A 24,516-nucleotide genomic window follows, 5' to 3' on the forward strand; every position below is an offset into this window, starting at 1 on the left:
GTCCCACAGCCACGGGGGTCACTACTGGGCACCCTGGGGACTGTCACCGTCCCACGATGTGGCCATGGCGGGGACTCACCAGTGTGGGACACTCGGGGACCGTCACCACGACAGCTCGGCGACGGGACAGGGACCGGGATGGGGACACGGGGACAGGGACGGGGGCATGGGAAGGGACAGGGACAGGGACAGGGACACCCTCCTCCCCCAGCCCCGAGCCCCACCGTCTCCCGCAGTGTCGCCGTCGTCCCCCCGCTGCTCCCGGTCCCCCAGCCCCCCCTCCGCGACCCCGCAGCCCGACCCCCCGACCCCCCCCCGGGACCCACCGGGGGGCAGCAGGGCTGAGCCCAGCCCCAGGGGCAGCAGCAGGACCCACATCTCCGGGCGGTGGCTCGGGGGGGGGGCGGGACGGGGCGGGAGGTGGGGCGGGAGGGGGCGGCACCGAGGGCGGTGGAGGGGGGCGACGGGGACGGACGGACACCACGACGTAGGACACCCCCATCCCAGGGCTGGCGGGGTCTGCCCGGGGTCGCCCGTCGCCCCCCACGCCGGGCTCCGCCCGGCGTGGGGGGCGACGGGCGACCCCGGGCAGACCCCGCCAGCCTCGGGGGGGGGGGGGCAAATAGGAGGACACCCCCCCAGCCACGTGGCTCCTTTGCCTTGGTGGCCCCAAAATGCACCCGGCTGTGTGTGTGCGTGTGTGTCCCACCCGAGACCCCGTGTTGTCACCTCAGCTCTGGCCCGGGAGTTGGGGATCACTCTGACCCCCATGTCCCACCACTGTCCCCACTGCTGGAGGATGCTCAGGGATGGCCCGGGGGGGGGGGTCACTGTCACCCCTATGTCACATCCAGAGTGTCCTTGTCACCCCCATGTCCTACCCAGGGGAGTCACTGTCACTCCCATGTCCCACTGCCACCCCACTGCAGCCCGCTCGGCTCCACTGGGGTCCCCGCCACGTGCATCAAATCCACTGGGGCTCAGCATGGAGAAAGGGGGCTTCTTGCTGGGGGGGGCTGCTGAATCCCAAAACCGCCACATCAACCCCCCAAAATCCTCCCAGGCCCTGAAGATGCTGCCCCCCCCCCCAGACCCCCCCGGCTTTCCTCTCCTTTCCAGGCTGGAACAGGAAAGGGACCCCCCTGGGCCCGCCTGGCGAGGGTCCGGTGCCAGCACCCGTGGAGGGAGGGGGACCGGACGCTTCCACCCACCATGGGGAAACCACGCCTGGAGGCCAAGTGCCACTTCGGGCCCTTTATTGGACGGGGGGGGGACTCCCAGGGGGACCCCCGCATCCCGTACCCCCCCCTTTTCCTGCCCCCGCCTCAGTCCTCCAGGTTGCGGAAAGCCGCCTGCATCTCCTCGTTGAGCTGGGCGAAGGCAGCTGTGATGTTGGCTTCGCCGTCCTTCACCGGGTCCTGGGGACATGGTGGCATCACCCACTGCACCTCCCCAATGGGGGTCACAGCCCCCCGACACCCACCTTGAACTTCATGGCACTCAGCTTGTAGAGGATGTCCCCCAGGCTCTCGCGGATGGTGGCCCAGGTGATGCGGCGCTCGCCCGGCACAGTGGCCTCCACGGCGTGCCGCGCCAGCTCGTAGAAGGTGACCATGTTGTGCAGCATCCCCACTGTCTTGTAGAAGGGGCAGAACCTGGGGGGGGGTGTCATCGGGGGGGGGTCAGTGCTGGCACCAGGGGGGCCGGAGGGCTGCGGGGGCGGTGGGGGTACCTGTCGTAGGAGGAGTAGCCATTCTGCTGGAGGAAGTCATCCTTGAGGAGCTTCGCCACCTCCAGCGTCACCTTGTCAGCCTCGGCGAGGGACGCCTGCAGGGGGACAGGTGTGGAGTGTCCCCATTCCCATCCCCATCTCACCCCATATCCTATGTCCTCATCCCCAGCCCATCATGACCCCATCCCATCCATCCCATCCCAATCCCATATCCCCCATTCCCATCCTCATCCCATAGCCCATATCCCCATCCCCACCCCAGTCCCATCCCATATCCCTGATCCCATTCCTCATCCCCCATTCCACCCTCATCCCCATCCCCAACCCCTCCTATCGCCACCCCGTATCCCTATCTGCTTCTCCATCCCCAACCATTATGTCTCCATCCTCATCCTCATCCCATATCCCATATGCCCATCCAATCTTTATCCCAGTCCCTACCACAATTCCATCCCGTATCATCCATCCCACCTCCATCCCCTATTCCCTGTCCCATCCCGTATCCCACCTTGCCGACCAACTGGACAATCTCGGCCAGCTCCTCTTCCTCCTGCAGGATCTCCCTGGCCCGGCTGCGCAGGGTGGGGAACTCGGGGTACAGCCCCTCGTAGTGGGACTCCAGCGCCCGCAGGTACCTGCTGTAGCTGATCAGCCAGTTGACCGAGGGGAAGTGCTTACGCTGTGCCAGCTTCTTGTCCAGCCCCCAAAAAACCTGGGAGGGCACGGGGTGGGGGTTGTCAGGGATGGCCATGCCTGGACGGGGGGGTCCCCGGTGCATCCCGCTCACCTGCACGATGCCCAGTGTGGCCGAGGTGACGGGGTCTGAGAAGTCCCCTCCCGGTGGGGACACACTGCGGGGGACAGAGGGTAGGGGCCTTGGCAGGGTGGCCAGAGTGGGGGTCCCCCACGCCACCCCCCTCCTCGCCGCAGCCCCCCCCACTCACGCGCCGACGATGCTGACGCTGCCCTCACGGGCAGGGGACCCCAGGCAGCGCGCTCGCCCCGCGCGCTCGTAGAATGATGCCAGGCGGGCGCCCAGGTACGCAGGGTAGCCGCTGTCTGCGGGGAGCACGGCGTCACCAGGGGGGCCGGAGCCCCTCACCGTGACCTCGGGGCTAGCGGAGGGGCGAGGGGTTCCTCCCGCCCCGGGACCGGGGCTCACCCGCCGGCATCTCGGCCAAGCGCCCCGAGATCTCGCGCAGTGCCTCGGCCCAGCGGGAAGTGGAGTCGGCCATCATGCTGACGTGGTGGCCCATGTCGCGGAAGTACTCGGAGAGCGTGATGCCTGCGTCGGCGGCACGCGGCTCACACGCTTGGCACAGCCCTCACGCCCTCGGTGTGCACCCCTTGCACGCTTGGCGCGCGCTCCAGCGAGCTCACGGCTGCCCTTCTGTGCGCCCATCCATGCACAGGGCTGGGTGCACAAGTGGCCCCACAGCGTGCATGCACGTTCACACATGCCACACACACTCACATGTGCCGCACACACCCCCCCCCGCCACGGCGGTCCCCAGCCCACCGGTGTAGATGGAGGCTTCACGGGCGGCCACCGGCATGTTGGAGGTGTTGGCCACCAGCGTCGTGCGCTTCATGATGGTCTCTGTCCTCCCGTCCACCTCCATGGTGAGCTGGGGACAGCGTCACCGTCACCACCCGGCCACCAGCCCCGCAGCACCCAGCTGACCGTCACCCCATCGCCGTGCCACCCATCCCCACCTCGGGGAAGTCCCGCAGGACCTCGGACATCTCGTTGCCCCGCTCGCCACAGCCCACGTAGACGATGATGTCACTGTTGGAGTACTTGGACAGGGACTGAGAGATGACAGTCTTGCCGCAGCCAAAAGCGCCCGGGATGGCCGTGGTGCCACCCTGCACGCACCTGGGGATGGGGACGCGTGGGGACAGCTGAGAGTGGCGGCTGCAGAGGGGGGACAGTCCCCCCACACCACCCAGCTACATCCCCATGGAGATGGGAGGGACCCCCATCCCCGTCCCTGTCCCCATCTCTCCTGGGCACTGTCTGGAGTGATTGTGACCCCCCCCAGTGTCACCCACCAGCCCTCCCACTGTCCCCTTTTTCCCCAGCAGGGCTGTCCCCACCCTTGTCCCTGTTCCCAGCCCCAACCCTGTCTATGTCCCCATCCCTGTCCCCATCCCCCATCCTTGTCCCCCATCCCCATCCTTGTCCCTTGTTCCTATTTCCAGCCCTATCCCCACTTCCATCCCTGTCTCACATCGCTGTCCCCTGTCCCCAGCCCCATCTCTGTCCCTGTTCCCCATCCCCAACCCTGTCCCCATCCCTGTCCCTGTCCCCCATCCCTGTCCCCAATCCCCATCTCCAGCCCTATCTCCATCCCCATTCCTGTCCCCATCTCCCACCCTTGCCCCCCACCCCGGTCCCAGTCCCTACGGGAAGAGGGCGTCCAGCACCCGCTGGCCCGTCAGCAGCGGATGATTTGCTGGCAGCTTCTCGGCCACAGGCCGGGTCTGTCTCACCGGCCAGACCTGCAGCATGGTCAGCTTCTCTGCGCTGCCCTGGAAGTCCAGCTCCAGCACCACGTCCTGCGGGGGGTACAGGAGGGACGGACAGGGCAGTGGGGACAGGGGACCCCGACACCCACCACCCTGCCGTCCATCACCAGCCTCCCACCCTCACCGAGACGCTGTAGTGCCCGGGGGGTGCGATGTAGGTGACGGTGCCGCGGCTGCGGGGTGGCACCATGATCTTGTGCTGGATGAGCGAGTTCTCAGCCACCGTCCCGTAGATGTCACCACCGGTGACGTGGCTCCCAACCTGGAGGGTGGGGGTGGCCGTGAGGATGCGGGACCCCAATGGGGACAGGCTGCGTCCCCTCCAGGGGTGCTGGGAGAAGGGGTGGCCGTCCCCGCATCCCCAGGAGGCATGTGGGGACACGCACCCGGACGTGGGGACACGCACCCGGACATCCTTGCTGGGGGTGAAGTCCCAGGTGAGGTGCCGGGGCAGCGCGGGCACGTTGGTGCCCCGTGGGATGTAGATGCTGCAGGTGAGCTGGGCGATGTCCCGCAGCGGACGCTGGATCCCATCGAAGATGGAGCCCAGGATGCCAGGACCCAGCTCCACCGAGAGCGGCTTCCCCGTTCGCAGCACTGGGTCCCCCACCCGCACCCCCGCTGCCCCCACGCTCAGGAAAGGCCACCAATGAGATGGGGACGGGGACAGGATGGGGGGGACCGGAGGGGCAGGAAAAGATGGGGGGACAGGGCAGGATGGGGGGGGGCAGGGAGGAGACAGGAAAGGACAGGGGAAGATGGCAGGGTGGGAATAGGGATAGGGAGAAGGCAGGGGAGGATCGAACAAGGGGACAGCGGAGGATGGCAGGGACAGGGCAGAGACCAGAGTGGGGGACAGGGGCAGGTGGGGAGGGGGACAGGGGAGGAAGGGAAGGGCAGGACGGGGAGGTGGGAGGGGACAGAGGGGAACAGGGGAGGATGAGGGGACAGAGAAGGACAGGAGGGACAGGGAAGGGGGACCGGGGACAGGGGGGTACAGGGGGGTAGGGGACACAGAGAAGGACAGGGAAGGGCAGGGGTGGTGGGGAGGGGACATGGGGACAGGCAGTGCCGGCAGGATACAGGTCTCCTCGTAGACCTGAAGAGTGGCCATGTCCCCCTCCAGCCGGATGATCTCCCCCACCAGCTCCGCATGCCCCACGCGCACCAGCTCATACATGGCCGCCCCCGCCATGCGGGTGGCTGTCACCACTGTGGGGACACGCCACCGTCACCCTGACCCGGCCCCGACCACTCCCCCAGCAGCTCCCTTGTCCCCAACCCATCCCCATCCCTGTCCCCTCCCCACGACCTTCCCAGCTGCTCCCCCATCCCTGTCCCCTCCCCAGGTCCCATTTTGAGACCAAAAAGACCATTGGGGTCCCTGTCCCTGCGTCCCCGCTGCTGGTACCGGGACCCGAGACGCCGTGGACAGAGCCCAGCAGACTCTCCCTCTCGGCCTCCGCCAGCCGCGGCCCCCCGGCCCCCTCCATGGCGTCCCCGGCCAGTCCTGGTGTCACCGGCGTTATATGGGGCCACCAGCTGCAGGGAACCGGCTGAGCCCGGTGGGAGGTGATGCCGCGGGTGGGGGCTGTATACAGTCAACAAGGGCCACGTCCCCTCCTCTTGTCCCCCTCCTCCTGCCACCACCGCCGCACCCTAGGGTGCCACACACCGGCACGCACCGGCACACGCCGACCTCTGCCTCGCTCAGGGTGACGGTGACACCCTCCCTCCCTGGTGCCACCACCGGGTCTCCGTCCCCTCCTGGGTGCGTGTCCTGGGGTCTCTGTCTCCCCAGGGACCTGCCCCCCCTCCACATCCCCTGTCCCTGCCTTTTGGGGTGTCCACAGCCCCCAGCAGCATACATGTGCACCCTCCCGTAGCACCCACCACCCTGATTTTGGGGCCCCCTCACAGCGTTTCAGGCACTGGGGGGGTGTTTCTCCGCACACCCCCCCCAGCCCCACGTGAGGCTGGGGCAGCAGCTCCAGCACTGGTGGTGATCCCACAGCTGCCGGGGGGGGGGTGTAGGGGGGGCAAGCTGTTGGCGATCACACCCAGGGAAGCACCACAGAGCATTTCTGGTGGCCAGAACAAGAAACCAGCGGGCCAGGCCAGCCCGGTGCCACCACCTGCCCACCGCATTGCCCCCAAAGTGCCACCTCTCCCTGGGAGAGGGGGACGGTGATACTAGGTCACCTGTGGCAAGCCAAGCCAGGGGTGTGGGGGGTCCCGGCCCTGTTCTGGCCTTCCCCAGCGGCTGCACCCCACTATTCCTGCCCCCCATCCCCCACCCACCAGAGCCTGGGAAGCAGCAGCCACCCTCAGCGCCCACGCTTGGCCCGTGACCAAAGGAAAAAAAAAACACGTTTATTTAACAAAAACACAAGAGGAGCAAAGCTAAATAACAAGGCGGGGGGGGAGGGCAGGGGAGCTAGGAGACCAGGACGCCGGCTGAGCTGCCCTTGGCCCCAGCCCCCTCAGCCCCCTCCTTGGGGGGCTGCTTGGGGTCATCCTCGCCCACCAGCCGAATGTTGTGCTTCTCCCGAAACTCGTTCAGCTCCCGACCCTTTGCCTGCAGCTGCTGGTTCAGTGTCTCAATTATTTTGCTGATCTAGAAAAAAAAAAAAAAAGGGGGTGGGGAAGAGAGAGGGGTCATGGGGGAACCGGGTGGTCCCCAGGGGGATCCCGGGGGGGTCCTTGGCCGCCCCTCACCTGCTCCTTGTTGCTCTCCAGGGCGGGCAGCACCTCCTTGACGGTGCGCTCCACCAAGATGCCGCCCACCATGCGGTAGCACTTCCGCGTGGGATCCACCTCCCGCAGCGTCTCGATGACCAAGCTGGGAGGAAGAGGAGGGTGAGGGAGTGCGGCGAAGGCACCCGCGGCCCAGACGTGCCCCCCCATCCCATCCCATCCCACCTGTGCTCGTTCAGCTCCAGCTCCAGCTCGGCCGCCTTCGAGGCCAGGCCCCGCTGCTCCTGCCGCAGCCGGTTGAAGCGGGCCACCACCTGCGGGGACAGGGACAGGGGCGGGGACGGGGCTGGAACCCCCCCCGGTGCCGGGGGCCTGCCCGGGACACACCCCTCCCGCCCCTCCGCCGCCCTCCCCAGTTCCCGAGGCCTGCCCGGGGACCCTCTCCCGGTGTCAGGGCCCAGCCGGACCCCCCTCGCCGCTCCCCGGCCCGGACCTGCTCCGCCGTCAGCGCCTTCCCACCGGGCGCTGCCGCCGGCCGCCCCTTCGCGCTGTCCGCCATCTTCCCCCCCCCCCGCCACCGGCGCCTTCCTGCGCCGCGGGCCCCGCCCCTTTCCGGCCGGCGCCGGAAGGGGCGGGGCTCGTAGAGGGCACTGCCCGGTGAGGCGGTGCCGTCGCCATCTTTGTTGCGGGCGCGGCTGGCGGAGGGGGAGGGACGGGGGACTTTGACCGCGTCTTCTCCGTGCGGCCGGTGGGCAGGTGGGGGGCGCAGGAGACGCTTGAGGGGGAGATTTGGGGCAAATTGGGCCATTGTGGGGGGGTGATGGGGCCTGGGGGCAGGTGGGGGATTGGCGTGGGGCGGACCTGGGGCAGTTTGGGGGTGCTGGGGCAGTTTGGGGTCTGGCCTGGGCGCTGCAGGCGGGCTGGGGGCAGTGGGGTCACAGGAGGGGGCTGGCCGGTGCCAGCCACCCACAGGCCCCTGCGTGGGGGCCGGTGCCGTCACCTCGGCCGTGGGTCCCTCCCGGCACAGGGACCAGGCAGCAGCCGTGACACCCCTCCCCCTCCACACCCCGGGGTCCCCCCTGCCCCCAGGCTGAGAGCGGTGCCCTGGACTCTGCTGCGCTGCCTGCTCCCAGCCCCCCCGTGCACCCCGAGATGGCTGCACAGCTCCGGTACCCTGGGCAGGTACCCCACGCTGTGCCACAGCTCCCCGCGCCTGCCCCACGCCATGGCGGACCCCCCGACGCTGAAGCCGCTGGTGGCCGTGGGCCAGGTCACCTCCACACCCGACAAGGAGCTGAACTTCGCCGCCTGTGCCGGGCTGGTGCGGGAAGCCGCACATCGCAGCGCCTGCCTCGTCTTCCTCCCCGAGGGCTTCGACTACATCGGCTCCAACACGGCGCAGACCCTCAGCCTGGCCGAGGGACTGGACGGGGACCTCATGGGACGCTACGCCGAGCTGGCTAAGTACTGATGGGGACCCCCTCACGGGGTGGCGGAGATGGAGCCACTGGTGCTGGCTGCAGGATCGCTGGCAGAGCCAGGGTGACCCCAGGTTCCTCTCCCCAGGGAGTACGGCGTGTGGCTGTCCCTGGGTGGCTTCCACGAGCGCGGCCAGGACTGGCCAACCACGCAGCGCATCTACAACTGCCACGTGCTGCTGGACCCTGCAGGTGAGAGCCCCCGGCCCTGCCCCACCGACCTGGGGTCCCCAGCTCCCACGGATGTCCCCCCCTCACACCCTCTTGTCCCCAGGTAACATCGTGGCCACTTACAGGAAGACCCACCTGTGTGACGTGGAGCTGGAGGGACGCGTCACCATGAAGGAGAGCAGCTTCACCAATCCCGGTACTGAGATCGTGGCCCCAGTCAGCACACCAGCCGGGAAGGTACAGTACAGATGGGCACCTCTGGGGATTTTGGGGTCCCTGCAGGGCGAGGGGCTCCCCTGGCTCTAGCACCACGTCCCCTCTGCTGTCCCCTCACCTCTGCCCAGGCGCCGTGTCCTCACTGATGTCTCTTCCTTGCCCCTGCCAGCTCGGCCTCTCCATCTGCTATGACCTGCGCTTCCCCGAGATCTCGCTAGCGCTGCGGCATGCCGGCGCCGAGATCCTCACCTATCCTTCAGCCTTCACCGTCCCCACAGGCTCGGCGCACTGGGAGGTGAGCTCGGCCCTGGCCCTCCCAGCCTCTCCCTTGGCCCCGTGCCCTGCTCCAAGCGGCTCTTGCTGCTTGTCCCTTGTCCTCTGCTGGGCTGGGGACACCCCCGGGGCTGGCAGCTTGGGGCTGAGCCCTCACCCCAATCATCTCCAGCAGCAAGCACACAGGGATGAATCCTACAGCCAAGAGGGGCAAATTTAAGACAAATAGCCTCTTTTTTTGGGTATTTAAGGGGCAGGTGGCACAGTCAGCCCAGCTGTGGGGCCCCCACCCAAACCCCACTCTCTACCCCATTTCCCCCCTACCCGGGGCTGTGGTCCAGCACCACCGGCAGTGCCACATCCCCCAGCAGGTGCTGCTGCGGGCCCGGGCCATCGAGAGCCAGTGCTACGTGGTGGCAGCTGCCCAGACTGGGAAGAACCACGAGCACCGGACATCCTATGGCCACGCACTGGTGGTGGACCCCTGGGGTGCCGTGGTGGCCCAGTGCCATGAGGGAACTGGGCTCTGCTACGCCGAGATCGACCTCGACTACCTGCACCGCATCCGCCAGGAGATCCCGGTGCACAGCCACCGCCGGCCTGACCTCTATGGCACTGTGGCGGCCACGGGGCTGGCGCCAGTGCCATGAGCCCCTCCCTGGTGTGGTAAAATCTAGAGCAGGGCCAGAGCTGCTCTGTTTCAGACTGTTTCTCCCCAAAATGCAGCAGCAAGATGGGCTCAGGGCTCCCTGGCCCCCTGTGCTGCAGCCAGAAGTGTCTCCCCCCTCAAGCTCCCATAGTGCTGGGGGGGGTCAGGGGTCCCCCAGCACAGGCAGGGGCAGAAGGAGCCAGCCAGGCACTGCGGTAGATGTTTATTTCAAGAAACCCGAAAGCTACACAGGGAATATGACCATTATATTGAAGTTTAAAAAATACAGAAGTCACAGAAATTACACCAAGTTGTGCCAGAATCGTCCATAAGCAGAGGGGGGCTGCATGCCCCAGGGCAAGGGAGGGGGGGGGCACACGCACCATGAGTCCCGGGGGGCTGCCCCCAACCCAGGAGGGGGTCTGTACCCCCCAGCAGCCGAGCAGGGACAGGGAGAAAAAAACCACAAAACCAGGATGGAGCTGGAAAAAAATCCCCTCACCCCAAGGACCCACAGGCAGCAGATGGGGGCAGGGGACAGCCATTTTGGGGGCTCTCCAGGGACAGGGAGCCAAGGCATGGGCCAGGCAGCCACACACTGCACACTGCCAGCTGCCCTCCAACACATGCAGGCAGAGTGCAGGCAGAGGCTCAGCTGCCTGCTGCCAGCAACAGGCAGATCGTGCTGCCCCAACCTGCCCCTTGTCCCAGTTTGTCCCAGTTGCCAGCTGGAGAGGGGAGGGACAGAGCCAGGCAGCCACGGAGGGGAGAGAAGAGGCAGGGGGACAGGCAAGAGATTTCGGGGCATCCCTCGGCACTGGTCCTCCCCCCCGGGCCCCCGCAGGGGAGGGGGACACGAAGGCACATGGTCCAGGGGACGCCACGGGGACGGTTTTACTCCTGAGAAACCCACTGAGGCAATGGGGGGGGGTTGTTATTTGAGGGAGAAATGGGGTGGGGAATAGCACTACCTGCAGGGCAGCTCCCAGCACACAGAGCCCCCCAGGATGGTGACACAAGGGCAGGAGGGAGACAAAGCCACCCCCGAACCTGGCATGGGCACCACGGGGCTGAGCCCACCCCAGTACAAACCTCCACCAACCACCACCCCCCCCCCGGCTCACCCAGCCCTGTCACTGACATGCCCCAGGCGGGATTTTTGCCTTTTTTTTTTTAATGGATATAAAATAAAAGAGAAAAAAGGAAAACAAAGTGAGAGAGGAGGGGACAGGACAGGAAAGGGGTGAGGAAACATGTAAGCCTCTGGCGCTCCCCGTGGCTCCAGCCCGGCTCTGAACCCAGAGTTGCACAGTACCGGGTGGGGGTCCCGATCATCTTTTCCTTTTCTTTTAGAAAAAAAAAAAAGAAAAAAAAGAAGGAAAAAGCTTGGATCCCACCGAGCAGCCATCAGGCAGTCAGGGAGCCGTCTGCAGCATCAAGTTCCTCAGGAGTTTCTGGCGCCCGACCTCGTAATCCTCCTCATCCACATTGACCAGCAGTTTGATGGCTTCATGGCCCACGGCTTGTTTGAGCGAGTCCGTGATGAAGACGCCCTTGAGGGCTTCCAGCAAAGAGCCGTTGATGTAATCACGCCAGAACGCGTCGAGGTAGGTGAGCTCTGAGAATTTTATGTCACAGATGATGGAGCCCAGGTCCCGGGACTTCAGGATGGTGTTGGCCTGGTTGAAGCGCTCAAACTGACGCTCCAAGGGGTCCTGCTTGTTGGAGAAGACATTGCCTTGAAGCGCTGTCTCATGCTGGCAGTACTCAGCTCGGACCCGCAGGCGGATATCTGAAAGAAGCGGGGAGGGCGGTGAGTGCTCTGGCATGGGGCTTGGACCCCCAACACCCCTTGACCCCCCCCAACCCCCCCCCCAGAGGCTCTTACCACAGGTCTGCTTCTCCTTAGGGTCCGGCGTTGCCGACTTCCTCCTCTTGCGCTGGCTGCTGAGGAGGGTCCTGCCACGGCCGGGCCTCTTGGTACAGATCTGGGGTCCCGCAGAGGAGCAGCAGACCACGGGGTGGTGGGGAGGCACTGCGCAGGGAGAGGACGGGGGTTAGGGGACACTGAGCCCCCCTGCTCCCTGCCTGGGGACATCTCGGAGGAGCCGCTCCCCCTGCCAGGCCCTGCTGAAGATCTCAGGGCCACTTGCCCTTGCTGGTTGCACTCCAAATCTGTGTTGGAGCGTTCCTGCTCCATTCCCGACACCAAGCTCCAGCCCTCCCCTCCTTCCCACGCTGCTGTCACCTCCCAGTTGACCCCCCACCGTACCGGGATGCTCGTCCTAAGGGGCATCTGGCAGCCCCAGGAGCCTGTGCAAGCCCCAAGAGGGGAACCCCAGATTACACCAAGATTGAATGGCTTCCCTGCAGTTATGGGAAGGGATGTCACACTCTGTGCTCGATTGTCCCCCAAACTGCAGGGGCTTGTGGCAGCAGGGTCAGATGTTACTTCAGCAATGACAGAACAGTTACCACCAGCCAAAGGCAAGTCCCTGCACTCCCAGTGGGAGCAGACAAGGCAAAAGCGGGACGGTCCCAATGAATTCCCACAGACTGAACCCCCGAATCCCCACAGACCAAACCCTGAGGTCTGGCAGTGGGCATCTGCACCCACCTGATTTATGGGGGTGGCCGAGCCCATGCTCTGCCTCGCTGTGAGCTCGGGGCGTCACGTAGCGAATGGACGTCTCCTCCAGGTACTTGTCCACCAGGTCCGGACACACTGGAAGAGAAAGGGGACACAGGTCCCTTCAGGAGGGACAGAGGGGACACAGGGAGGCCAGGGCAGGTCTTTCCCGATGCGGCGGGTGTCAACACATGCTTAAGCTGCTCTGCATCCCCCCGAGCACGGCTGCACATCAACCAGCTGTTTCTCCAGTCAGTCCTCTCAAAAAAACTCCATTTGGGAGCCAAGCTTTCCCAACTGCAGCACAGGAAAGGCCCTTTCCATTTGTTACCATAGATAATCCCAACACCCAGACTCGGAACAGACTGGCAGCATCGCACGCACACAATCCCCCGGGAGAAACTCCAGCCAAGGCAGGCAGTGCCTCCAACACTGTGCCGGTGCCGTACCAGGTCATACATACCTGGCGATTGCTCTGACCAGCCCCGCATTCATCCCGTGATCCCTACTCGAGCTCGGGCTCGTGTCAGTCTGAGCAAAGGTCTGGGGGAGCAGCCACTGCTCCCCCTCCTCCATAGCCCCGGCAGAGTGGAGCCACAGGGGAACAGCGGCAGTTCCAGGATCCCGGGATGGACCCAGCTGCTTGAAACACTTTAGGATAAACTGGCATACACTCAAAAACGTTAAGCCTACATTATTTACACGACTTTAGCAGATCAAACCTTGAAGTAACACACTGGCAAGACACAGGGTTTTGAGGAGAGTCAAGCTGCTGAGCAGAAGCAGCTGCTGAGCAAAGATTATGGGGTAAAACGAGTTATTTTTGAGGGCCTGGACATTTTCTGCGCATTGTTTTTGTCCTGTTTGATGAACTCAGAGCACTGCCCATCCCCGCGCAGAATCCCTCCCATCCCTGCCGGACCGAAGCTGGCCAAGGCTGCTGGTCTCCCCAGCCCCCCCTGCCGCTCTCTGCCTTCGCCCAGCCAGCTCTGGCTGCGCTGAGCTAATTCAGGACAGGGTTTTGCTCCTTTTTAGAGCCATGAATAATGATGAGGCAGAAGGAGACAAGACCTCCTGGCTGCTGCAGGGTCTGGAAGGACACGGGAACCAGAAACGAGCATCAGCTCGTTAAGTCCAGAGGAGACTTCCTTTAACCAATCAATCCCTCCTCTTTAAATGCAAAGTGCTGCGTATTACAAACCACATGTAAGGTGCCTTTCTTAATAAAGCTTTTTGGAATGCTATTTTTGTGCATTTAATTAAACAGTTTCCACCCAAGCGTGGCTGGAGACATTGCAAGAACGAGATCTCACGGGTAGGGAGCATCGCTTCTCACATGACGGCGGTGTACGGAGATGTGAATGCCGACCTCCAGCTCCCCAACCACGTGAGTATTGCACTTTAATACCACAATCCATCCATCTCGCCCTGAACACACCAAAAGCTGACACAGGGAGGGCTCACCTGGCTTCAGCCAACTGAGGTAGAGCAACCAAGTGCCCCTTCAGTTTGGATTTTTGCACAAAACAAGCAAAAAGATGCTCAAGAAACACAAAAATAGTGCTATGACACCCCAAAACGCTACACAAACTGGGGGACACAGAGCCGTGGATCCGTCCCACCTCCCCAAATCCAAGCGCTGCACGGCTGGTCTGCATAACATGCCCGTGCACCCCTTTCCCTTTTCCTCTAGTTTTTCTTGGCTTGGTGCAGAGGAAGAGCACCGCAAGGTTGCGCCGGCACTGGTAAACAGCCTCCTACACCCTGCTTGCACTAAGCTGCAGTGCTGGCTGCCCCGCAAGGGGCTCTGTGGGCAGTGGAGCTGGCAGCGATGGCAGGGGAACAGGCTGGGATCCACCCCCAGGGCAGCCACTTCCAGGAGTGGCACACAGGGCAGAGCATGTGCTCCCACCTCCCAGAAAAGGCCAGAAAATGGGAAAATCCTCATGGAGTCTGGTCTGAACCTGCATGGGTGCAGGGTGTAGGTGCAGGCAGGGCTGCCCTGTGCTCAGGCTCCATCCCATGAGGTCGAGCAGGGCTGGAAGCTTCTGGCATTTCAGAGCGGCGTAAGGCAGCAGCTGCCACCAAACGGAGCATCCCCGGCCCCTCCCCAGCCCAATGCTGGTTAAGAAGCAACTGAAGAAAAAAAGAACCTGTTAATTTTCAAGCCACCCGATCCAGTTTCCCCCTGGCAGGGCAGAGGCTGCAGGCAGCATGGGACCACGCTCCCAGTGACAGCCCCAGCTCAAAGGGTTTGTTCACACCAGCGCTGCTGTCACTCCTCTCATCCCCCCAAAATCAGGGAGTTTTGAATGCCTGCCTCTACTTGCGCTCACCGCTTTCCCAAGCGCTGGCAGGGAACAGCACCGTTGCCCACAGTGCGAGCAGAAACTGGGGAGACTCAGCAGCCTGGAACTGCCAAGAAAGCCCAATTATACTCATTTAAAGCAAAGATGCAAATTTCAGAGGTTGAATCCTGCTGGAGCAGCTGCCTTACATATCCCCTGCAACAAGTGCTCTCTCCTTCATGACTCCTCTGGTTCTGGTTGATCTGGGGTATTTCTTTGAACTGTAAATTAGAGGGTTTTAGTAAAAAAAAGGCACAGGGCCAAGATGGTGGAGGGCAGGGGGTCAGCTCAGCCTGACAGCTCCATGAAGTGACCAAAAATCCATCAAATTATCCAGATCCAAATAGTCAGGTCATTGCTAGGGTTTCTGAGCCAGGAAAGAGCGAGGGGAAAAGAGGCGGCCAACAGAGGAGGGTTTGGGGCATCTCAGTGGAAAATGGGCAAAAAAAATTCTGAATTTGGACACGGGTTTCTCACTCCCGCCTCTCTGAGCACTGCACACCACAAGACTGACAGCACCAGCTTGAGGAGAACAGTGGTTGCCTTCCCAAACCTGCCTCAGCCCCGAGAGGACAAGTGGGTTTCCCCCGAAGCTGACGGCACATCGAGCACAGCAGCCACGAGTTTCCCCAGACCCTCCTTCTCACTCCCCAGCACAGCCCTGGGGCCACCCAAGGCATCTCACCCAGGCAGGATTTTGGGCCAAAAGGAGCATTTCCCTAAAAACTAGGGATGAGCAGCAGGAGCTGGGAGTCACAGGCACAGAGCTGGGAGTCACGGAGCTGCACAGCACGCAGCAGGAATCCCAGTTCTCTGCCACTAAAGAAAGGAGGAGACCTTGGCACTTGCCAGAAATGAAGCAAGGCTTTAAGCCCCTCAAAACCGTGTGTGGGCGCTTGCTAAAACCCTGTAAAATACCCCTTTGCCTTCTCTGCCTGCATTTCCCTGCTGTTCTGGCAGCTGTTTGTTCTTACAAGCCTCAGGTTCTTTTAACCACTGCACCTCCAGGGTGTTAGTAGAGGAGAAACAGGAGACGGCCAAATAACTTGGCCTTCGTTAGGGAGCAGGCCAGGCTACCAGTGGCATCACTTACCAGCCCGTCGCCTCTTGAGGGTGACGTAGGGCAGCAGGTCGTGGCGAGTGATGATCCGCAGCAACTGCAGCACCTGTCGGAAGTTGGTCTCGTCGCAGCGGCCCTGCCGCTCCAGCGCCAGCAAGAAGTCCCGGCCGCTGCGGATCATCCCCCTCTCATAATCGTCGATCACATCGACGAAGAGGAAGGAGAGCACCCGCACATCCCGGTGGGTCAGGTGGGTGCCCACGATGTCAAACATGCGGTGCAGGCTGTACAGCCCATGCTCCCGATCGCCCCATTCCTCCGGCCATGCTTGCGCTCGGCTGCGTTTGAAGGCAGCCATCTTCCACTGCTGCAGGCACGCGCCAGCCAAGCCAGGGGCTCCTCTTAGCACTGCAACCCTAGAAGACAGAGAGGGCCAACAGAATTTAATTCCTTCCCCATCGATACGTGATTAAAAAGCCCACTCTGCACCCCTCCACTGCATCTCCATGCTTGGCCATGACTCGTCCTCTCCTCTGCTGGAGCATCTTACACCAAAAATCGAGGGCTGAGTACCAGACTGACAGCACCAGGATCTGCCAGCACTGACAGGTCTCTGCCACATTAACTTATGAACCCAAACACCATCTGGAAGAAAAACCTACAAGCTACAGGGCTCCAGACCGTGACACAGGTGAGGACCAAGGTCCTCCACCCAAGCAAAATGAGTTCTCGCATCCCCCGGCAAAGCCAAGTGGGATGTTGACAGCCCCAGCTAAACCCTCCGCTGCCCCACCAGCAGGTACTAACCACACAAAGCCATTCGGCACAGCCACTGGTATCATGCCAAAACATCAAGGGAGAAGGAAATCAGCCACTTGGCAGGCCCCGACCTGTTCAGCTTCAAAGTTGGAGGAGCACGAGCCTCGTCAGACTAGCTTCAGTGGCCAACTCAGGGCTCACCCTCCTCGTCTCAGCAGGTTTCTCACCCGGTTACGGCCCCCCCCAGGGAAGTTCCTCGTAGCTCTGCCATCACCCAGCTCTCTTTCAGCAGCACTGACAGCTTCATTTCTTCACCAGGAGTCACAGGGAGTCAGGCACCCAGCCAAAAAGAGTAGGGACCCGCAGGAATCACAGTCCATGTCTGGCCTCCTTTAGGGATCAAGCGCTGTCAGAGCTAAGCAGGTGACATTAAGCCGTCCTATGCCTGGGGATGGCACCATGCCACTGCACAGAGTCAGCCACAAGACACGCTGGGAACCGGTGACAAGCCATTTGGCAACACCAGTTGCCCAGGGCACACAGTGATTGGGTTAGGAGTAACCACACCACATGGCTTGCTGGGCACTGGGAGCGGGCTGTGGCCCGTGGCGCCCCCCTGAGCTATTTGGAGGGGGCTTCAGACCCCCAAACCACATTTAAACCCCTGCAGCACATCTCAGGCTAGGGGGTGGTGGTAGCACCCATGGCAAAAAGGCACCTGCCCCGGGCACACCCTCGTTGTGCCAGCATGCATGCCGTATGGGGGAGTCACGCCATCGTTGCATCACGGCTATACCCTAAAACGACGGCCCTCGTTAGTTTAACTGGGTCAGGAGGAGTCCTCCCCTGCAAGAGGCAGGACCAGAGGCCGCAGGAGAGCAGAGATCGCAGTCCGATACCAGCCCTGCCGTTTTCCAGAAGAGATCCAGCCCCGCAGTCAGTGGCTCCCTGCTCCACACGGCACCGGGCCATGGCTCCTTCTTCCCTCCAGAGAGCTCACCCGAGCCCAGCCAGCATCACCACAGAGCAGCTTTCCTTGGTTACAGTTCCCAAAACAGAGGCGGCAGCAGCGTAAACACGGGACACAGGCAGGAATCTCCGGTCTATTCCCAGCACGACCCGTGACTCACGCTCTGGCCCCAGGCAGGCGGAGGAACAGGGAGCCCTCGACTGGGCCTGTCGGCCACCAGCGCTCAATGGGAGGGTTTTAATTCCTATCATGAAAAGCAAATAGCTTAAATTAAAAAATGTGTTGAGCGACTGCTGCTCTGAAAACAGTCTGACACAACTCTGACTACTCCAGCTGGGGAGAAGAGGGCAATATATACTGTAGAGCTTCCCCCCAAGTAGAAAAGTCATATCAATACAGCTTCTGGTGAAGATATTTCTTGGTACCAACAGCCTATAGCCATCTCCATGCAGGAGAGAGGGGAGAAAAAACAGAATAAAGCACCCCGGTTCTTCTCCAACCACTCCTCCTGCCCCGGGTGCTGAGCCACATCAGCTCCATGGAGAAGTCAGAGCGCGCTGGGCTGCAGCCCAGCACATCCCAGGAGAGGGAATGGATTTCTCTGGTCTCATAAACCCTGTGAAAGCCAAGTTATGGAGAAGCCTTTACCAGGAGCTGCAGCTGCATCACAACAGAATATCAACAGGCAGCACACAGTAATTGTGTGAACACAGAATAAAAGCATTAAAAAAAAACATTAAGACAAACAATCCCTAGTCTTGATGGTCACTGTTGTGAGCAGAAAAAAACACCGAGAGCAACCAAAGTGTTTGCCAAAAGCCACATTTCAAGCTGACAGTAAAGTCCCTGGTGCTCCTCAGCTGCATCCAGACCGGTTTTGGTGCTGTGGCACTGGTGTCGACCAGTAAATGAACCCACATGCCGCTTGTTTTACAGGCCAGTGGCTCGAGTGGCCGTCGGGCCCACTCAGCTTGCACCCACAGCTCTCCCTCTGCTCCCGCCCCGCCGCCAGGTTTCGTAGGTGCTGCACGCACACTCTGGTCCAGGATTTTGCAGTGGGAGCTACAAATATTCCTGCACACAGTAAAAAACACAAGAAACAACCACGTGCAGTGCAAGGTGATGTCTCTGCCTTCTTCCCAGTGTCCTGTAAGCAGCTCTGAGATAAAAAACTGAACATAAACCCACACACCCACTTATCAGCTAATTGCCTGGATATTTACACCACACCATCTTCCTCAGGCAGGCCCAGAAACCCGACCTCTGTCCCCAAATGCAGCGCCCATTCCACCTGCCCCGAACCACAAAATCAGGAGGAACCATCCAAACCTGGGCAATGGCAAGCACCAGGAGCTGCTCTCTGGGACCCTCTTTTATAGCAGCTTCATTTAAAATAGCTCATTTTTCTGCAGTCGGCTTTGCCAAGTACTGATTTGCTGTACTGGGTTTGTGGGGCAAGGTTTTGTAGTGGAGGGGCTACAGGGGTGGCTGCTGTGAGCAGCTGCTGGGAGCTTCCCCTGTGTCCAATAAAGCCAGTGCCAGCCAGCTCCAAGATGGACCTGCCGCTGGCCAAGGCCGAGCCTATCAATGACAGTGGTAGCACCTCTGAGATAAAGTATTTAAGAAGGGAAAAGAAAGTTGCCGTGGAACAGAAACTGCAGCTGAAGAGAGGAGTGAGAACATGTAAGAGAAGCAACCCTGCAGACCCCAAGGTCAGTAAAGAAGGAGGGGGAAAAGGTGCTCCAGGTGTCGGAGCAGAGATTCCCCTGCAGCCCATGAGGAAGACCGTAGTGAGGCAGGCTGTCCCCCTGCAGCCCAGGAAGGTCCATGGTGGAGCAGATATCCACCTGCAGCCTGGGGAAGACCCCATGCCATAGCAGTTTGTGAAGAACTGCAGCCTGTGGGAAGGACCCACATTGGAGATGTTCATGGAGGACTGTCTCCTGTGGGAGGGACCCCAAGCTGGAGCAGTTTGTGAAGAACTGCAGCTCATGGGAAGGACTCACGTTGGAGAAGTTCGTTGAGGACTGTCTACCATGGGAGGGACCCCACACTGGAGCAGGGGAAGAGTGAGGAGTCCTCCTTCTGAGGAGGAAGGAGCGGCAGAGACAACGTGTGACAAACTGACCCTAACCCCCATTCCCCATCCCCCTGTGCCGCTGAGGTGGGTAGCTATTGAATTCAGGAGTGAAGCTGTGCCTGGCAAGGAGGGAGGGGTGGGGGGAAAGTGTTTTAAGATTTGGTTTTATTTCTCATTACCCTACTCTGACTTGATTGGTAATAAATTAAGTTAATTTTCCCCAAGTGGAATCTGTTTTGGCCATGACAGTAATTGGTTGAGTGATCTCTCCCTGTCCTTATCTTGACCCATGAGCCTTTTGTTATATTTTCTCTCCACTGTCCAGTTGAGCGGGGCAGTGACAGAAGAGCTTTGGTGGGCACATGGCGTCCAGCCAGGGTCAATCCACCACGGTTGCATAAGCCCAAGGCAGAAATTAGGCAGACGCTATCCTTTGATTATTTAGTACCAACCACCCTGGAACTACAGTGCATTTTTTTCTTCCAGAGAGGGGAAAAAAAAAAAAAAAGAAAAAAAAAGGCAATTTGACATTGTGCTGCCTAAACACAACAAGAAAACATTCAGCAGAAAGAGACTTTACGGGGGGGAAGTACTGAGTCCCGGGGGGCAGTTCCTTATAGCTGCACCACCCAAAACCACAAAAAGCTGTTAAATTTATTTTCAAGCTGGGGATTCCAGCAGCCGCTACTTGGAAGAGATCCCCGCTTCCCTTCGCCTTTGGCTCTCCTCCCATCTTAAACCCACAGGATCGGAAGGCTAGAGCGCTTTGCTGTGCACGTACATTAAAAAAAAAACCTAAAATACTTTGATTTTCCTCAAGGAACGGCCCCATCATGTAGGGAACAGGAAAGATCTCCCAGGAGAAGATGAGGAGCTGCCTGTGCCCTGGCTAGCTGATCGTGCCGTGGTTTTCCCATACCGGGGCAGAAGCGACATGTCCCCAAAGACCCCTGCCCACCCTCAGCACAAACAAACACCACATCACACCTGCTCAGGAGACTTTCCACAGGCTCCAGGATCATTAAAATAATTTAAGGTGAACAGGAAAAACAAGCTTTTGGTGCCTACAAAGCTCTGCAGTTAATCAGTTTGAGCCTTACTCAAACATCTGACTTAACCCATGCAGATGCTGGGGATTTTTGCCACTGAAGTTCAGGTCACTATCACAAAACCCCAGCTCCTCACAGCACATTCCTGCCTGGATGGGCACAGAAGTCACAAAAACCAACTTCAAGCTGAAATTTGGCTTTGAGGTGAATTTTCCAGAGCAGCCCTATCCCAGCCTCCTCCGTCCGGCGTGCTGCAAACAGATGCGAGGGAGACACCTAGTCGCCTTTTCGCTGCAGACCAGACCTGATCCTGCTCAACTCGGCGAGGATCGGCAGCAGCAGAGCTGGATGAACGGCACTGCGGAGCCTCGGCAGACGCGTGAAGCCTGAGGCAGAATCAGAACTCAAACACCAACTTTCCCAATGCCCTCAATTACCAAAGAGAGGGAAACGCAAACAGAAACAAACAGCTGAACGCTTTGGTTTCACCACCCCAGCAGCAGTTAACCAGGAGATTTCTTCCTCTCCTCTCCAGACACCTTCAACCTGAAACTGCCTGTGCAAAAACCAATTAAGTCTCAAGTCGTTCTGGCTGCCCGACTCACCCCAGCTCTCCTCCTGACAGCTCCTGCGGTCACTGTCATGCCAAACACGCATTTCTTCTCCTCTCCTTCCTTGGGAAAGAGCTCAGCCGCGCCGCAGCTCACTGCACACACGCAGCGAGCAGAGGGTACGGATCCCATCCATCAGGACAGCAGTCCTGGCCCCAACCTCTCCCAGGAGCCTGGGACTGCGCTGGACAGGCCACAAGCTCAGGAGCCACTCGGCTGCTGGGGTTTTTTTGTGGGACCAAATACCCAGCCACAGAGTCTAAAAAATCTTCCCAATTCCCGGGTCGGCAGACAGATAGGACACTGCCCACGATGCAGCCACTCTGATGCCTGTCCCATCACACTTGTCATCCTAAGGTATAACACACGCAGGACAGGTAACCTCAGCTGGCAAGCTCGCTACAGGACAAGATGGATTAATGAGAAAAGTGGGGATATAAAGGGTTCTGCTGCACAGAGGATGAACCGATCAAAGGGAGCTGAGGAGAAATAAGATTAATCCATAATCATCCTCTTTGGAAGGGCTTTTTTTTGACCTCCCCCCTGCAGCACTTTGTGTCAGCCTTGGTGAGGTGACGGTGGGTCTGAGCCAGTACAGTAACGTCTGTAGGGCAGAAAAAGATCCTAAACCCACCACTAACAACAAGAAACCCACTAGTCCCAGCCCAGGAAAATATACTTGATTTCACTGGCAGAAGACCAGCATGCACAGCCATCCCCAGACACCCCACAGCAGGGAAGGCCAGAGGAGGAGGAAGCATTCAGCCACGCTGCGTCACTGGACAAAGTATTTGTAACCCCCCGAGAACGAGCCAGATGCAAAAATAGTTCTGCTAGCAGCTGTTTCGGGGTAGGATTGGGGTTTTGGGGGGCTTTTTTTTTTTTGGTGCATGGGTTTAGTTGGGCATTTTTATTTTTAAGTGCAGGAAGTGCATCTCACTTCAATTCATTACCCCATCTAATTTCTGCCACCTCAACGAAACCTCCAATCTAATTTCTGCCACTGCATGGCAACTACAGCCTTGATTTCTAATGCCTGCTCTGACCAGCACCAGCAAAGGGACCCCACAGAAACAAACCCCTCCCATTACTACTGGGGTGCTGAGACGGAGCACCGCCACCAGCCAGGGAACGGTGCCTGAGCTGCTGCACACCGACAGGGGGAAAGAGCAAAATCCTAAATAAAACCCCAAAGCTGGAAATTCCCAGCAGCGCTGGAGCTGCTCTCCCTGATGCCGGCGCGTAATCACATGCGACGCTCGAGCCATGGAAACGGGAGCACGGGCAGGGGATGCGCCGCCACCGACGTCAGCCAGGCAGCGCCCGCCAGGTCCCCTCTGGAGTCCTGGATCGCACCCAGCAGCTCATCAGGAAGGCACCATGCAGCCAGCTTTACCAATCTCGCCCTTTCCATCAGCTAAAGGACACCTGATCAGGGTTCACCTGCAGCCATGCTTCCCAAACTTTTCCAAGTCGGGACAATTAGCCCAACCGCAGAGTTCTGAACACAGCCAGGCGTCATCTGACCTGAGATATAAATCTCGGCAGGCAGTGAGGCCAGACTCTGTCCGCGGAGGACTGGGCCTCTCCCAATCCATCCCGACAGCATAAGGCTCATGCGAGCAGCTCCTTACATGAGAGGATGGATGGGCGAATCCTTAGTACATTAGAAAACAAACAAACATATAGGAACACCCACCTTAGCGAGAAGCTCTTCTGGTCTTGCTTAAATCCACGATTCAAACAGCAGCCAAGTGAAAGTGTTTTTAAGAAGTCTTCTATCCCCTTTTCTCCTTGACTTTTTAAATAAACTACCCAACAAAACCGCAGAAGCTCCAACAGAGAGTTTCACGTATGGCTCTTGTAGCAGGGAAGCCAAACTTCCAGCGTCAGGTATCGGTGGTCAGTGTTAAAGCTGGTCAACTTGTCAGAAGCCACCCAATTTTTTTTCCCCCCTAAAACCTTCTTTTTTTCCTACTTAATAATTTAATGACATGGGGACGAGGAACAGGAAAGTCCGGAACTCACTCTGTGCTCTCTAGGTCATTTTGTTTTTTTAAAGACACCACTCCTGAAGAATGAACTCCCTTGTTCCCTTCTTATCACCAGGGCTGAACGCCGCCCTCACAAACCCAGGCGACAGATAGGGTGCTCAGAATACGTTAAATCTTGATTTGCTTTCTTAGCATAGCAACTTCTCCAGAAACTGGATCAGGTTAAGTGATAAACCTTAACAAAAGAGCTGAGAAAAGGTCATCTGAACAGGGTTACTCTTTTAAGATTCAGCCCATACCTTCTCCTTCGCCTTTACTTGCAATTATAGAGTGCTTGTCTCCACCCCCCCAGCTCCTTAAGACCAGCTTATCTCCCAGGAGAGAGTCTGCCTGGAGAGCTGGGCCCAGCGCTCAGCTGCTCCGTCCAAACCTCTACAGCCGCGCTGCCCTGCGCTTGTGTTAAAGAATAAAACCCCTGACTCCCCCAGAAGCTAAGCTCAAAGCTCCCAGAAATACAGCGCTAAATCACCAACACAGGGTTACCTGAGGGTGGCTAAGGCTTCACTCCGTCACTCGCCCCTGACCCCCGCCCAGTTATTCCCTCCCCGTTACCGGCATATGCCACAGCCCGGCTGCGGCCTCCCCCAGCACCTGGGGAGCGCCTGGCTTTTTAAAGCCTCTGGAACCAAAGTCCGGCCACCGCCGCTCGGGGACGGCCCTGTCCGCCCTCGCAAGGTCCCGGGAACGGCAGGGGCGGGGAGGGCGGCGAGGGGCCGCCGGCCCGAGGCGGGGAGGGGGGCAGTGGTTCTCCGCGGGCTACCGAGGAGAGCGGCTCGGCCCCGCGGCCACGGGAATGCGGGCCCCCCTAGGCCCCCATCCCCCGGGCACCCGAGGGCTCTCCTGCGCTGCCCCTGCCCGGTACTGGGCCGCGCTGGCAGAGGGGGGAGGCGGCCTGGGCCCGGGCCCGTCCCCTCACCCACAGGGACCGCCGAGGCCTCCCTTACGCCGCCCCCGCCATGCCCGCCGGCTCAGCTCCCGCTCCGCTGTGCGGGCCCCGCTGGCGCTACGGGGCTGCCCGGGCTGAGGGCGCCGCGGCCTCCCCGTCACAGCCGCCCCAGCCTCGGCGCCGCCATGTTGGCTCCGTCCGCTCCGCTCCCCGCTCGCAGGCGGCCGCCGCGGCTCCGGAGCGACGCAACATCCGGGCTAGAGGCCCCGCCCACATCCGGGCCACGCTCACCTCTCCACCTTCACTCCTATTGGGAAAGCCG

General features: G+C 60.4%; 4 protein-coding genes and 1 long non-coding RNA gene across 9 annotated transcripts; 2 read left to right on the top strand and 3 right to left on the bottom strand.

The window, feature by feature from the left end:
* Positions 1–1,325: 1,325 nt before the first annotated feature.
* Positions 1,326–5,757, bottom strand: LOC142036296 (V-type proton ATPase catalytic subunit A-like). Its single transcript, XM_075039425.1, has 14 exons — positions 5,676–5,757; positions 5,348–5,476; positions 4,671–4,885; positions 4,389–4,526; positions 4,143–4,294; positions 3,449–3,611; positions 3,252–3,360; positions 2,895–3,017; positions 2,677–2,791; positions 2,520–2,583; positions 2,241–2,444; positions 1,733–1,827; positions 1,484–1,655; positions 1,326–1,418 (listed from the first exon to the last, which is right to left on the bottom strand). The coding sequence occupies exons 1-14, from the start codon at positions 5,755–5,757 to the stop codon at positions 1,326–1,328; spliced, it is 1,854 nt and encodes a 617-aa protein (XP_074895526.1).
* An 859-nt stretch (positions 5,758–6,616) lies between these two features.
* On the bottom strand, positions 6,617–7,565 carry PFDN2 (prefoldin subunit 2). Its single transcript, XM_075040669.1, has 4 exons — positions 7,455–7,565; positions 7,187–7,275; positions 6,983–7,106; positions 6,617–6,881 (listed from the first exon to the last, which is right to left on the bottom strand). Exons 1-4 carry the CDS (start codon positions 7,518–7,520, stop codon positions 6,702–6,704), a joined length of 459 nt encoding a protein of 152 aa, XP_074896770.1. The 5' UTR covers positions 7,521–7,565; the 3' UTR covers positions 6,617–6,701.
* A 61-nt stretch (positions 7,566–7,626) lies between these two features.
* Positions 7,627–9,771, top strand: NIT1 (nitrilase 1). 3 transcript variants are annotated; one of them, XM_075040664.1, is made up of 6 exons: positions 7,627–7,717; positions 8,144–8,425; positions 8,528–8,631; positions 8,714–8,847; positions 8,996–9,121; positions 9,468–9,771. In XM_075040664.1, exons 2-6 carry the CDS (start codon positions 8,187–8,189, stop codon positions 9,747–9,749), a joined length of 885 nt encoding a protein of 294 aa, XP_074896765.1. In that variant the 5' UTR covers positions 7,627–7,717; positions 8,144–8,186; the 3' UTR covers positions 9,750–9,771. The 3 variants fall into 3 exon arrangements, with proteins under 3 accessions (XP_074896765.1, XP_074896766.1, XP_074896764.1); XM_075040665.1 differs by having other exon boundaries at positions 7,666–7,709; XM_075040663.1 differs by lacking the exon at positions 7,627–7,717 and having other exon boundaries at positions 7,825–8,425; positions 9,471–9,771.
* A 185-nt stretch (positions 9,772–9,956) lies between these two features.
* Positions 9,957–24,435, bottom strand: DEDD (death effector domain containing). Of its 3 annotated transcripts, XM_075040668.1 has the most exons (5): positions 16,593–17,927; positions 15,819–16,201; positions 12,366–12,473; positions 11,637–11,783; positions 9,957–11,540 (listed from the first exon to the last, which is right to left on the bottom strand). In XM_075040668.1, exons 1-5 carry the CDS (start codon positions 16,625–16,627, stop codon positions 11,164–11,166), a joined length of 1,050 nt encoding a protein of 349 aa, XP_074896769.1. In that variant the 5' UTR covers positions 16,628–17,927; the 3' UTR covers positions 9,957–11,163. The 3 variants fall into 3 exon arrangements, with proteins under 3 accessions (XP_074896769.1, XP_074896768.1, XP_074896767.1); XM_075040667.1 differs by lacking the exon at positions 16,593–17,927 and adding an exon at positions 22,954–24,435 and having other exon boundaries at positions 9,957–11,783; XM_075040666.1 differs by having other exon boundaries at positions 9,957–11,783; positions 16,593–17,935.
* LOC142036922 (uncharacterized) lies at positions 11,319–13,621 on the top strand. The gene is made up of 2 exons (XR_012652253.1): positions 11,319–11,561; positions 11,658–13,621. It is a non-coding gene; the product is annotated as an uncharacterized LOC142036922 (long non-coding RNA).
* Positions 24,436–24,516: the final 81 nt, after the last annotated feature.

This window comes from Buteo buteo, chromosome 11, assembly GCF_964188355.1.
Source record: "Buteo buteo chromosome 11, bButBut1.hap1.1, whole genome shotgun sequence".
Lineage (NCBI taxonomy): Eukaryota > Metazoa > Chordata > Aves > Accipitriformes > Accipitridae > Buteo > Buteo buteo.